Here is a 14,340-nt window from a genome sequence, read left to right as displayed (position 1 = left end):
GGGAGTCGGTACCGCCCTCCTGCAGCTCGGGGAGCCCGGCCGGGAGCCGTCCCGGTGTTGTTGTCCGTGCTGGGCTGGGCCCTGTGGCATCTCTTGTTGAGCTGCGCTTTGTTTTAGCGGGTTTAGGGTCTTAACTCCAGAGTAAAAAGGCTTGTGTTGTTTGGCAGTCGGTTTGTGCTGCGGTGGTTTGAACGCTGAGGTTTGATCTCTGAGCTGCGTCTCGCTAATGATCTGCCCTTTATTCCCAGGGTTGCCATGGCACTGCCAGCAAAGAGGTGTGGGAGGCCTCCAGTGTTGTCGTTTCTGGAAAAGAAAAGAAGGAAGCAAAGTCTTGATAGGAGAAGGGGGAAAACAAGGATTTATGTGGGAAGTCATATTGAGCGATGGTTGACCCTTAAGGAAAAGCTGGATTTCAGAAATGATGCAGAGGTTGCAGGGTTTTTACTGGACCTGTGAGTAGCCTGTCACAATACTCCTGTTTCTGAATGCCAAGGACATAACTGTTGGTGTTAATATCAACTGTATTTTCTTTTTAGGTATGACAGCTACAATCCATTGTCAAAAACTCTGGTCTGTCCCCTCCCTGAGGGTGTGAGAAGAATGACTGTGAAAGAAGAAAGAGGATTGTCAGGCACCATTTCTCTAATAGCAGCTGATGGAACGTGAGTAGAGCACTCTCCTTGTGTGTGAAGAGCAGGAGAAAGGTTTTTTTTTCTTGATAATAATTGAAAGACCATTGCTGTCACTCAAAAAAATGCAAATGGGGCAGAAGTTGTGTGAGAAAGAGGAAAGTATACAGCTAACTTCATGAAAATGAAATGTTTTTTATATACCTTGTAGAAGAGCTTGTGGGTTTGGTTTGTTGTTTGTATTTTTGAGCACCTGATACTAGTGTGGATGAAACAGAAACAAAGCTTTATTTTTTGCAGAAGAAATGTTTTAATCAACAATTTGGGTTGTATTGACAGGTATGACAACGATGACCAGTTGTCTAAAGAATCTCCTTGTTCTGAACTTGAAGATGTGAGACTTGTAGCTGTGAAAGAGGAGAGGGAGAGGCCACATGACTGCTTGTCAACAGACACGTTAGTGACACTATGTTGTTTTTGCATGTTTTGCACTTGGAAATATATTGCATTTATTTTGTCGCCACTTTTAATTTTGGTCGTTAGGAACTCATGTCATTCATGCTCTGATTCATCACCTGAAAACGTGTTGGGACATAATGGTTGGTCCAGTCCTTCTGAGGCAAGGATCTGAGAGAGATTCTGGCAAAGCTCTAAGACTCTGAGAGTACACTCAGCAAACCTGCTTGTTCAGTGACTGCCTTCCTTAACTGGAGACCAGATTCACAGAACAAGGAAAGAGCTGGTGTACCCTAGGCACTTGGTAAGCAGCTCCATTTTCACAGCAGTACAGTCTCCAGGCAAGTGCAATTGCCTGTGCTTGAACCTTTCTCCAAAGCAAAATGTTTCATTGTTGACTGAGTGATTTTACATAAAAAGTGACATGTTCACCTGTCTATAAAAACAGTGTTGTGCTCATGGAGGGAACCACCCCGTCATTGGACTGCTGATTGCTTTTACTGCAGTGTCATCAGTAACTGAGGCATTCACAGTTGAGATCAGAGGAGCTTCCAATAGGTATGCTTGTCCATTCCTTTTTATTTAGGTTTGAATTATCCACTGCAGCCTTACTGAATCATTGTAATTTCATTCACATCTTTACCTCACTTTTCAAAAAAATTGTGTCTTTTAATGTGTGCAGGGGGACACTGAGAACCTGGGACATTCCATTGGCATTGCATGATGTGTCCAAACCCCTCCAAGTACGTAATGGATGTAGATGTTTGTCTCAATCTCATTTTCCACTGTGTTTTTGCCCTGTCTCTTCCCTAATTCTTTCTTACTTTTGATTTTAGTAGGTGAACGAGTTGGGGGTCTGAAAACAATTCAGTGGCACAGAGTAACTCTTGGAAGCTAGATCAGGAGAAAATAAAATGCCAGTGCTGATGAAGCTGACAAATTCAAGGACATTCTTCAAACTAGCATTTTTCTCTGGCAACATGATTTTAGTTGGGAGTGTAGCACTAATTGAATTCCTGGGATTTATTTGATACAGGTGAGACAGAAGATTCTTAATTGATTGCTAATTTCAGCCTTCTGAAACGTGAGAAATACTGGGAAATTTTTTTTTGTGTGGTTCAGTGGTCAGGGGGTCGTAGGGCTGAGGGTTGGACTTGATGATCTTGAAGGTCTTTTCCAACCTTGATTTTAAAAAAAAAATGGTCTGCACAGTGGTCAAGTGATTTCCCCAAAGTCATGCTGGTAGCTGAACTTGGGTCTTAAAAGTAAGACTAAATTCAATTACTCAGTGTTTTTAGATGAGTGGGCAAAATTCTGTTGTAGAAAATAGTGGTTTTCCTTCAGGAAGGAGCAGTGTTTATGTTAATGTATCATTTTATTTTATTTTTTAAAGGTGTGGAACTGCCCTGCACTGCACAGGGTGCAGATGAAAGCAGGTATTTCCTGCTTTCCAGGCATTTGGGTGTCATGTTTTCCTGCTGTTATTATTTTGAGCCATACAGAGTATGTCTTTTCATTCTATGCTGCTGTATAAGGTCCAGGAAAAGAACAAGGTCTTATTGAAGGTGCTTTGATAACAAATTCTGAAGTAATAGTAAGAAAGCAGCTTCTGTATTCTAGGACTTACTATCTAGTCTAGTTTTAGATTGGCTAAACATGATCTGTGTTGAAGAATTTGAAATAGCAAAGAACACTTAAACTCACCTGCATCATCAGTGGTTTTATTGTTTGGTTTCCGTCTTGTTTTTGGAGTCTTGCCTGATGGGAGATGAGTTTTCAGAGGCTGCTGGTGGTGTGAACAACTAGGCTGATGGAGAAACAGTAAGGGAGTCAAGCAGCAGGGCTTTAGAGATTCTTGCCAAGTGAAATGGTGCAGTTTTCTGAGGTCTGGCTATTGTGAGGAGTTGAAATGTTGAAATAATGCAGAAAGAAAGGAATGCATAGGAATCTGATTTGTTGTAGTAATAGTAGTAGGTCATGGCCAAAGGGAAGTGTTACTGAGCCATGTCCAGTTAAGTTCTGGAATAGATTCTGTTCTTCTCTAATGCTTATCCTATTATTAACTTCCAACTTTAACATTTAGAATGCTTACCTACCTAGGTGAAAATTATTTTTCTGATTTACATGTAGCAAGTATAAAACTGCCCCAGCAGATAACATATCATTTATTCATTAGTGCTTATTATTCAATCTGACATCAAGATTGAAGAATGATGAGTTCAAGTTGTTGGAACAGTGTTTTCTGAGGAAAGCTTAGGACGATATGGATTCTTTTACTTCTGCAATATTTGAGTGACATTCAAAAACTCCTTTACCTGACAAAACTGACTTTCCTGGGATTTGATTATGGGTTGTATCTTTTTTCACCTTGATTAACTAAAATGAACCAGAATACAAATGCAAAAGAAATACTTAAAAGTGTCATGGCAGTTTGGTGAGGAAGACTGAAACCCCTGGTATGAGTTGGTGTCTGTCATTAGGAAATGATTAGTTGGGAAGCCCCTACTTTGAAGGAAGGCTTCAGCTTCAGTTCCTGTCTCTCCTAAAATGGTAGTGGCAATTCCTTTTACAATGAAGTTTTGCTACGTAGCTTTTCTCACAATCATGGGACCTTCCAACAGTCTGCATGGCAGAATTTTCCTGTATCTTAAGTAATCTGTTGTTTGAAGAGTTGTACTATTACTGTCCAGACAAGGCAGTTGTAAATTGTAATTCCCTAACTTGGAAATAACACAAACATTTGTGAGGAAAAGTGCAGCAAGCTGTTAATGTTGAAGACTTGCCATGACACCAGTGGGAACAGCTGAAGAGTTTCTTAGCAAGCAGAAAAGTAAAACTTAAAGTATATTTAAAAGAAAAAAAAACAAACCAACAAAACACCAAAAAACCAAAAGCCCAAACCTGATAAAATAGTCTGTGAGGCAGGTTATTTTATTCAATGCTTTGTTTTCACTAGTCTGCATTCATACTTTGGCCAGACTTGGTCTGAAATGACAATTCTTTGCTGAACTAGAGGACTCTGCACATACTTGTTTTGGTCTTCAGTGTTCATAGTTTGTTTTTAATTTAAAAAGCCAAACAACCCTGACAAACCACAGTCTGTGGTTATGTCAATAATCTGACTTGAAAGTGAATGTATAACATGGTTTTTCCATACAGAAATTAAGACGGAGTGGTGAGTCTAAGACACTTAAATAATTTACTTTATTGTGATGATAAATGTTCATCTTTATTTCACTGCAGTGAAGCCTGTGTGTAGACATAAAAGCAGATGTTGGTCTGTTGATATTTATTGCACATACAAATGCACAAATGGAATGATTGTCCTATTTTCCATTATTTTAGAGTTAAATTAGGGAAATGTACTTGCCTAGACATACTTTGTGTAACAATGCCAATGTGTTTCATGTTTAATATTAAACAGATTTCATATGTAACTGTTACCATTGTGTTGCTTTTCAGGGTGATGCCGGAAGAAAAATCAAGCTCTTGCATAACAATAAGGGGGCCACTTTGATTTTGCTGTGAGGATACTGTGAACTGTAAAGAATTATGATAAGTTGTAGTGTGAAGTTCTATGTTACTCTCAGAACAGCACATTAAGTTTAATTCCTAAAGTTTTGTTGTGTTATGTTAACATTAATAAAGTGTGTGGAATGGATTATTTCCCCAGGAGAGTCTGTTTATAATTCTTTGAAGGGCAACCAGGAACAAGCCAAAGAAGCAATAGGTGTTGCTCAAGATTTAGCATTTGTTAACTTTCTGTAGGTTGTGTTACTGGAAAAATTCTTCTAATTTTATTTAAAACTTCAGGAGTTAAAATAGAAACAATATCCTAGTAGTAGCTGAAGCATCTAGCATGCTTCCATCCTGAATGTGTTTCTTGGAATGCTGTTTTCCTAAGGGAGCAAGTTTAACATGTCCCACATCCTGGAAGGTATTCTTGCAGGTTATTGATGCACTTAAAAATGATGAGGAAAAACACTGAGATATAGTGTGTTCTGTTAGTGCCTTCTAAAATACGAGTATTCAAGATCAGATACTATGTTGTTTATCTAAATATATTTCATTATTGAATAATTTGCTATCTTGCTTTGGCTTTTGATACTATGCAAGCTGATATATGATGCTTCTTAATTATTTTCTTCTGTAACAAAGATTAAATAAGTCTGAAGTACTTTCAGTGACTGAAGTTCAGTCACTGCCAACCAATAGTGCTGGCAGTTCTGAACTGTTTTTGTAGTTACTAAGTATGAGTAATCCTGGAAAGTTTTTGACTGAGAAATGGTGAAATTAGTATGTTAGTATTCAGTGCGTGTTTGTCAGAAGGACAGAAACTACCAGTCTTCAGATTATTTTTTTTATTATTTTTTTTCTTTAACCACACACTTTCATAAGTGTTTAGGTCCTGATCTTAACAGTATTCAAACCAGCTGGGTTTTCCCATCAACTTAACTTAGGACAGCCACTCACCATGGAGAAATTCCCCTAATTAGATCATTACACTCTACATTCAGTTTTTTAATGAGCTGCTTCACTTCATCTGCTATAAAATACTGCTGCTCTTCAATACTGTTGCTTCTGAAGTATAAAAATTCAGTGTTACCTTATTAACAATGTATCTTGTGTTGCACAGATAGTTCTTTTTAAATAAAGCAGAGGAGATGATTTGTTGAAGCTTTCTCAAAATGAAAACACCACTTCCCATGTGTTTCTGTTCTCTCTTTGCTCTGTACTTCCGAATATTTATTTGGCTGCCAAGCAGTCATTCATATCAATGACTCAGTTTGGCTCACAGAAGTATGTGTAGTGCCACTAGTTCTCATTTAAATGTCTTTCAGTGCTCTCAGATTTTCTATTGTCACTGTCATCACAGTGAAAAGGAAAGAGGACATCATCTCTTACATTCTTCTCCAACATTTACAAGATCAGCAGAAGAAAATGAAACTGCAGGAGATTATTTCAGTAAGGATTTCTGTCCTGCTGTCAGCCTGTCCAGCCTACTTGTGCCTGTATAAATAGACAGTAAAAATATTTTTATTATTTCATGAGACCTACTATTATGGAAGTAAACTAATCCTGCAATTGCATGGTGTTTTGAGATGCACTCAGTATGTAAGATTACTGGCAGAAGGATGATTCTGGTGTAGTACTGGAATGTAGTATGATCATACTAGTGTGTTTCCCCAAAACCTCCCATTAGACTAGAACTTGATGCTGAAGAAAAGTCAAGAGAAAAGCAGACTTCTTAAAACTTCCTGTTTTTATGTTAAAATATGCATGGATTATGTATTTGGGGCTGTTATATTAACATCTACTTTTGAATATCTGGCTTCTGTAGAGTAGAAGATTATCACAAGTATTTTCCAGCACATTTTGCAGAGCAGTGAATGGTAGTGGTTCTGAAACAAGATTCTTGCTTCTGCTGAGAACATGACAAGAGCAGTGGCTGTGCTTTTGTCAAAGCAGCTGAGTTAAGTGTTTCTGCACCCTTGGGTCTATGGGAATTGCTGAACTTGCATATATCCAAATGTCAGAATGAAAGCTATAAAAATTCTTTACACTGTTGTTCCAATGGTATGTTAAGAATATACACATAGAAGACTTGCTCTAAGCAAAATAGTTGGGTTCTTGGCAATACTGAGTACAGGTTCTGGCCTTAGTTATGTGAAAATGAGAACATTTTCTATGGGAGTCCATTATGAAAGGCAACACTGGCTTTAAAAACAGAACTTTTGGTTTGTGTTTCTAATGTGTCTTTATTGTCCCAGTTGGTTTCCTTAGAACTGTGGATCTATCAAAACTTTTGAAATGTGAGTATTTAAGTATGGAAACTGGGAAACTTCCATCCAAATAAGGACAGTTTCTGCTTTGGAACTTAAATTTCAAACCATTAGCTTGTTCAAGTTGCTTCTCTTTTTCACTTTGTGGTAACATAGGATTAAGTTCCAAATGTAACTTTTATAAGGCACAATTGCTTGTCTGTAAGCAAGGTTTAATATTAGGAAATACTGTTATAAATATGATGATACATGTCATTACTCTTTCAAGTAATGTTCATGTCCTGTGTCTACTGTTAGTGACATGTCTTTGAGGCTTTTAAGTCGAGGCAGCCTGAGCGAGTTTTAACAATGTGTCATGTTAGGCAGTCTCATGAGTCACTGCTGAGAACGCTGATCAGTGGATGGCAGAAGGGGAAGAGCATCAAAGGAATTCAGGAGTAGTGGAGTTTCAGTTTGAGATGTGTAAATGAAATGTGGGTTAGAGAGGAATGGTGAACCTGAATGCTTTTTGTGGTTTGAGTGGTTACCTGTCTCAGGACACACCTGCTTCCTCTTTCCTGATGTCTCAGCAGAAGCTTTTCACATTTCATCCCTTTATAATTCCAGAGGGATTGCTCACCACACTGTGGGAGTCAAAGCCCTGTGTAGGGAGGATAGTCCCTTGAAACTGATGAGAAGAAAGCTGAAAAATCAGTTGGATCCACAGAGCCTGCCAACACAATAATTAAGCCAGTGAGTTGCCAGCTTTGTAGTAGTTGGAACTTTTCAAGTTGCCCACCCCTACTGACCAACCCCAAGGTCATGATAGGCTGCAGTGTAGCACTTGTGTTTACAGATGTTTGCTAAAATTAATCTTATGGGGAGAAGTGTTTTGCAGAAAAATATTTTGAGTTAGAAAAGTTAATGGTGATGTGTGAAAAATGACTGATTAAAATCTTAATGTTTGTGCCCAGGGGAGAGAGGGAAATTCAGATACTTTAGCTGTACCCTGCTAATATTTCAACTCTACTTCCAGCCACAGTTTTGTTTGTATCTTAGGATCCTGTTAGAAAAGGGCTGGGTTTTTTTCACCATCATTATATTTTATGATTGCTGTATTAGCATATTTTCAGTAGTAAAGTGCAAAGCTTTTGTACTCTGAAAGTTCTAGGTTGCATCAACAGCTGCTTATAAGATCAGAAAGCCCCAAAGCTGGTGCCCCATGTGCTTTGCTATGTAGTTGATGCATGATAGTTTTTTCTCTAGTCCATCCTCAGAAAAGCTTTAAATTTATCTCTATCATGTTATTTATTATCCTGTGTGTATATATTACATATATATAAATGCTTCTGGTCACATTAACTATCCACAACTTCTGCTTTTTCTTTGTGAGTAAGAAGTTCATTTTTTCTTGACCTCTCCTTGCATCTTACTCTGTTGTTTAACAACAAGCAGTAAAGAACTATGTGGCTAGCTGGAGCAACTGTAAAAATTATATATATATATGTATATATAAAATTCATTTTAGATCAATCAATGTTACAAATGCAATTGTGGGTAAAATCAGTTCTTGCTAGGCTTTATATACATGGAGGAAAGAGGTGGTCCTTGTACTGTAGGACTTCTAATAGGGATGGGAAACTTCTTAAAAATTTGTTTAGACTTTGGCTAGTCAATCAAAAATAGTGAGGTTGAATATATGAATATGAAAAATACTGCTGCTGTCATCCTATTTCTTTAAGGATCTTTGTAGGCTTTGAATGCAGCCAATTTTCTGCCTTACAGGAATTTCATGGTATCTCTTTACAGAACATGAGGTTGTTCTCACTGTGCTTTTGCCTTGTTACATTATTTCTATACCATTTGTCTTCTCTGCTGAAAACAATTAATGTTTCTTAACCTTTGTGTAAGAGTCTTTTCATACCTCATCATCTTGGTAACTCTTCTGAACTTTGCTTAGTTCTGTAGTTATGCTTTTTGACAGAGTAAGAGGTATTTCAGAGGAGACAGACATAAAGAAAAAGACATTTTTCACTGTTTCTTTTTGGCTTTCTGTTGGCTGAGGGAATGGCATTGATTTTAAAAAAAACAAAACAATCTGATTTTGATAAAAGCTTCATTTCTCTCTTCCTGAAATGGCAAATCTAAAGTAGAATGCTCTGTCGTGAAAACATGGAAGAATATTGTAAAGTGTATTTTTCTTATTGACGCTTATTAGCTTACACTTGGCATTGGTTTTAATCTGCCTTTGGCTGTTTCATTTAGCCTATTTACATTTCTATAATTTCTGTCTGGTTTTGATTAATGTAAATAATTCCATCATTTACTCATTTGCCTCCATATCTTAGACTCTCTACTCATCTACTTTTTTCTGCTAACCAAACTACAACTTGTTATTGTTTTTGCAAAACTTGCAGCTGCCTTCTATGATAGTGGTACTGCTGCAGTCACCTCCTTCAGATGCCTGAGGCACTTCCAGATAAGATGGACCTTGTCAGCTTAATTTGCTTTTTTTTTTCTTTTGCAAAGTTGGGTTTGTTTATGATACCATATCATAAAGGTATGTGACAAGGGAGTGCTAAAAGGAAACTGTAAAAGAATTCAGTTCAGAGTTAGACGGGTAAAAATTATAGAATTGGAGCTCTGAAAGAATTAAAAAGCCTCAAAGATGCTCTCCACACTGATGTTGCAGAACTGGCCTATTCTGACAGCAAAAACTGCAAAGGTGTCATTTTAGTTTCTGATGTGTTTTAATAGGTACTTTTAAGTGTTTACTTAAAGAGAGTTGTTACACATCTGTTGATCAAGCAAGGAGATAAAATGAACAGACACAAAATACAAGCTAATTAATTTGGAGAAAAATATTACAGTAGAATTGTGCCTAAATGAGGGTCATAACTAAAAGCAGTAACTAAGGGTCAACATTAAATACAGTAACTTGCAATTGAGAAGGTTTGATAATCAGTTTGTCTGATCATGCTTCAAGACTTAGTAGTGGTAGAACTTTGTTGTTTAGAAGTGGGTAACAAAACATAAGAAATGCTTTTGAGTCATTCAGTCCTATTTTCTCTGAGGTGTTACAATTTTAAGCATAACATAGAAGCATGAAGATTAATTAGGTATATATTTGGCGAAGCTCCTGCAAGGCTGAATTACAAATAAATGGGGGTTTTGTATTTCCAGTTAACCCGAGTAAAGCTGTGGCTTTTAAAAATCCTTTTGTGGTGTGGGGATTTAGTTGCTTTATGCATAATTATCCTCTGAAAGTGGATGGGATGCTTTTAATTTGAATTGTCGTCTTATGCTTGTTGCTTGAAGCAAACATGACGGGTTAGGGATGGAAACTTTCTCTTTTTGGTTACTAAGAGAGTCTGCTCATCTCCAGTTTGGGGCGAGTTACAGAATCCCGGAATCCCAGGGGTTGGAAGGGAGCTGGAAAGCTCCCCCAGCCCAGCCCCCCTGCCAGAGCAGGGGCACCCAGAGCACATCACACAGGAACGTGGCCAGGGGGGTTGGAATGTCTCCAGAGAAGGAGACTCCACAGCCTCTCTGGGCAGCCTGGCCCAGGGCTCTGGCACTCTCACAGCAAAGAAGTTCTTCCTGAGATTCCCATGGAACCTCCTGGGCTCCAGTTTGCACCCACTGCCCCTTGTCCTGTCACTGGACATCACTGCACAGGGCCTGGCTCTGTCCTCCTGACACTGCCCTGAACAGATCTGTGCCCATGGGTGACCGAACCCACCCCCGGACGGCCCGTGAGGCGCCGTCCCAGGGACCCGCGGCCCCTCAGCGGCGCGCGCGGCGCGCGGGGCACGCCGGGAGGGCGCGCGGGGTCCGTCAGGGCTGCTGAGGGAACGAACCGCCCGCCCCTTCATCTCCTCTTAACGCTAAACCCACTGAAGGGATCGGCCAGGTGTGTAACTAGCCTCGTGGTTCCCTGCTTTTAATACTTCGCAGTCATCACGTTGTGGGTTTTTGGGGTTGATTTTTTTAAACCCTTTAACCAAAATGCGTCTGTGAGAAAACGCAGCGCGAGCCCTACTGAGTTTTACACACGTCGTTAAATTTTAAGCACATCCAGGTCCGGTTTGGTTATTGGGATTACTTTAGAATGTGGTTGTGAGGCTGCGTGTTGGAGGAAGTTGTTCCTGCTTACAAGGGGCTTCTCACCTGGTAAAGAGGAAAAAACTGGAGTTGTCAGGTGTGGGAACAGCAGTCTGTGAAATCCTTCTTCATTCGGTTGTGTAGGTTTTGGTATTTGAAGAGTTTGATCTCGTTAAATCACATACGAGTGTTACTGGGAAGTGGTTTTGCAAATTAACTTTGTAGGGTTTTGTTTAACAAAAATCAAATCTCGCTGGAAGCTTGTGACACTTGCCATAATAAAAAGATTATGGATAGTTCCTAATGGCTTTTAAAAGCTGTTTAGTGCTGATTGTGTCAGAGTGAGCAATTAGGGTCACTTAATCTACTTGATTATTCATCACATTCCTCTAGTACCATTATATGCTTTTGGATCTGGGAAAATGTACATCTTCAGAAGGGGGCTTCACCACTTCATAGCCCCCTGTGCTGAGCACGTTCCTTATCAGATTATAAGAACACTGAAGAAAGGTAACTTGGTAATATGACAGTTTACTAGCCCCGAGAACAAGGAGACTGTAAGTGAATACCCTTATATTGCTATAGCATGAGCTTCAAGGAAAAAAGAACATCTCTAAAACTATGCAGTCATTTAAGGGAAGTTTGGTCAAATGAAATAGTATTAATGGATAATGTCTTAAACAATACTTAGACATTTCTGCTAGACTTAGGTCATATTGTTTTAACATTAAAAGATGCAGGTAATTCCTGCTAATTCTTAATTTCTGTGATGAAGTCAGGTGCTGCTGTATAATTTGATGTGGACTGAATAACTGAGCTTGAAAGGAAAGAAGTGGAGAATTGCAAAGAGTGCTTTGAGACCTTGTTTACCTTCAGTGGCACTTGCAGCAACTTGGTGCAAGATTAAATTTTGGGCAGTAACTTTGAGCCCTAGTTCTGTCCTGAAGAGTTGTGGTGGATGCAAAGCAGACAGAAAAAGAATGTATTTTGCTTACCCTCAAATGACAGGGAAAAGCAATGCGTGGAATAGTATGTGTCTGCTGGATACAGCAGCATGGATCTGCTGGAGTTGCTGTGCAGCTCCAACATCAGGACCAGGTTATGTTCAAGGAGTGGATTTTTGGTAGAACCCAGAACAGCACTGGAGGATTCTGTGTCAGCGTGAGTCGTTCCACCACATCTAGCTGCTCTGTTTCCTGCTTTATACAGCAGAGAACAGAACTGCAAGTGGGCAGGTTGGAATGACCTGTAAGTGTGCAATTTTGTATAGTCACAAAGAGAGTGACTAAATCTGCACCAATATAGAAAAACATAGGCAGAAAGATCTCACCTGTCCTCTCACAATGAATGTAGCTTCTGACAATGGAATTTGTTGTTTGCTCTACAGTGCTGGTAATACAAAAGTAAACAGACTTTCTGTTGCTGTTCAGTGACTTTTTATGGAGTAGCTTACTGATCGTTGGATGGTTGAAAAGTAATTTCAGTTTATATTACAAAACTTAAGCATTCTATGTCAATAGCTGTGTTCTCTATATGCTGTGCCGTTGTAAAAAGAACAGGAAGGTGTATCAGCTTTGTGAATTTAGTACTGGATATTATTAAGAAATTAACACAAATTAATGAAGTTGCACTTTGTAACAGAAAATACTGAAGCAGCATTAATGCCTTTAACTTTGGCAAACTGAGCAACCATAGGAGTGGTGGAAAGTGCTGCTGGCCTGATGGGAGTTCAGCTGGCTGCTCTCCAAATCTGCCTGTTTTCTCCCTCTCTGTGGGCGTGGGGATGTTTTAGGAGATGGAAATCCATTGGCAATTTTCAGCCGGCATACCCCTCAGGATCCCTAACTGATTGTTAGCAAAGCAGGCGCAACATTTCTATAGTTGCAGCAGAGCCAAGGGATAAAAAAAAAAGCTGAGAATCAGAGAGTCATAACTGGCTCTCTGATGCTCCACATTTTCTGTGCCAAACATATGTTGGTATAGAAGAAAGTCTGATTCTAAATACCAAAGTGTGGGCAAGATTTAACTAAGGTTTTCTGTAAAAGAAACCAAAGCTCTAAACTGTTGCTATATTTTCCTGCATCTGATGTGTGTACGTGATCGTATAAATTGACTTAACCAGTATGGAATTGTGCTGTAGCTGCTTCTAACAAATGCTGATCCAATCCCGAGAGTAGAAAAGCAAAAGGTTTACTGTGACTTTGCAGGTAGCAGGCACTGTGTTCTGTTCATGAGCATACATTAACATATTTCTGCAGTTAAAGGTCTGTTGACTGAAGTGTTTAAAAACAGAAGTTTAAATTTAAAAATTTACCACTAGATGTTTGTTAGAGATTTGATTGGTTTTGTCCAGAGCATAAAAAGGTTTTTAAAGATTATTTTCAATTCCCTCAGAGCATGTGTGCACAACTGAAGAAAGTCTTTAAATATCTTCTGAATTTCAGTATTGTAAAAATAGCCCAAATAAGCAAAAAGAAAAAAACCCACTACTAAACGAAAAGTGCTTGAAAATATGGTAAGGCTATCAGAGCTGTTACAAAGAGGTGTTTGCAGAGTTTGTTTGTATGTAGATATAAACATGTTTTAGCAGCCTTTCCACAGTGTGCCTGGTCTCTGTAACACTGAGAGAAGCATGCAAACGTATCTGTAAGATTTTGATCAGGTAAATCACTCTCAATGCAGATGCTATGTTTGACAAATTGGATACAATTAATGCCGTTTTGGCAGCCGGTGATATTCTCAAGTGAAAACCTGCTGCTGGGGATTCTCCCATGCTGTAACCTGTGACATTTTCCTGCCTGGTCGCTGCAGCCCCGGGGTGTCCGGTTCTGTTTCCTCGTGTCAGATTGCTTGCTTACTTTTTTTGGGGGGGGGGCTCTAGTTCCTATAAGAAAACTAGGACTAAGCCGAGTGAGGTGTGTGCTTATAGACACAAACTGACTTACCTGAAACTTTTAAAGCACTGCACTTGTTTTACGTGGATGTTATAAACTCCAAGACAGGGAGTTTCCTCTAGTTCTAAACCAGCCCTTACCCTAACCCTTAAAAGGCCATCAGCTGTCTACGATGCATCAAGCCTCTTTTTTTTTTTTTCCCCTTCTTGTAGTTGTTTGAGGCTCAATTTCAGTTACAAACTCCAGCGGTAGCCCCACCCCTCTAGCCATGTCTGGATGCTCTTATCGATTTGATTCTCGACTCTTCCCCCCTCCCGCACGGCTGGCGCGGGGCACGTGTGCTGCACTCACTCTCTGCCGGCTCAAAACACGTACGAGGGCTGCGGGAGCTGTCGGCGGCCTCGTTCAGGGGCCCGGTGCGGGCGCTGCCCCCGGCCCGGCGGGACCGAGAGGAGCGGCCCGGCCTTCCGCAGGTGCCAGAGGCCCGCGGGCCCC

The 14,340-nt window shown here is 39.7% G+C and overlaps 1 protein-coding gene across 1 annotated transcript in view; it reads left to right on the top strand.

Moving 5' to 3' along the window:
* The first annotated feature begins 255 nt into the window (after window positions 1–255).
* FOXK2 (forkhead box K2) overlaps window positions 256–14,340 on the top strand; it is a 58,351-nt gene continuing 44,266 nt past the window's right edge. Inside the window, exons 1-3 of the mRNA XM_010007222.1 lie at window positions 256–452; window positions 537–662; window positions 969–1,085. Of these exons, the coding sequence (XP_010005524.1) occupies window positions 256–452; window positions 537–662; window positions 969–1,085 (440 nt within the window). The remainder of the gene's footprint in view (window positions 453–536; window positions 663–968; window positions 1,086–14,340) is intronic.

The sequence above is a fragment of the Chaetura pelagica genome, unplaced genomic scaffold (genome assembly GCF_000747805.2).
Source record: "Chaetura pelagica isolate M959 unplaced genomic scaffold, ChaPel_1.0 scaffold180, whole genome shotgun sequence".
Classification (NCBI taxonomy): domain Eukaryota; kingdom Metazoa; phylum Chordata; class Aves; order Apodiformes; family Apodidae; genus Chaetura; species Chaetura pelagica.
This window is presented reverse-complemented; position numbering and strand designations above follow the sequence as displayed.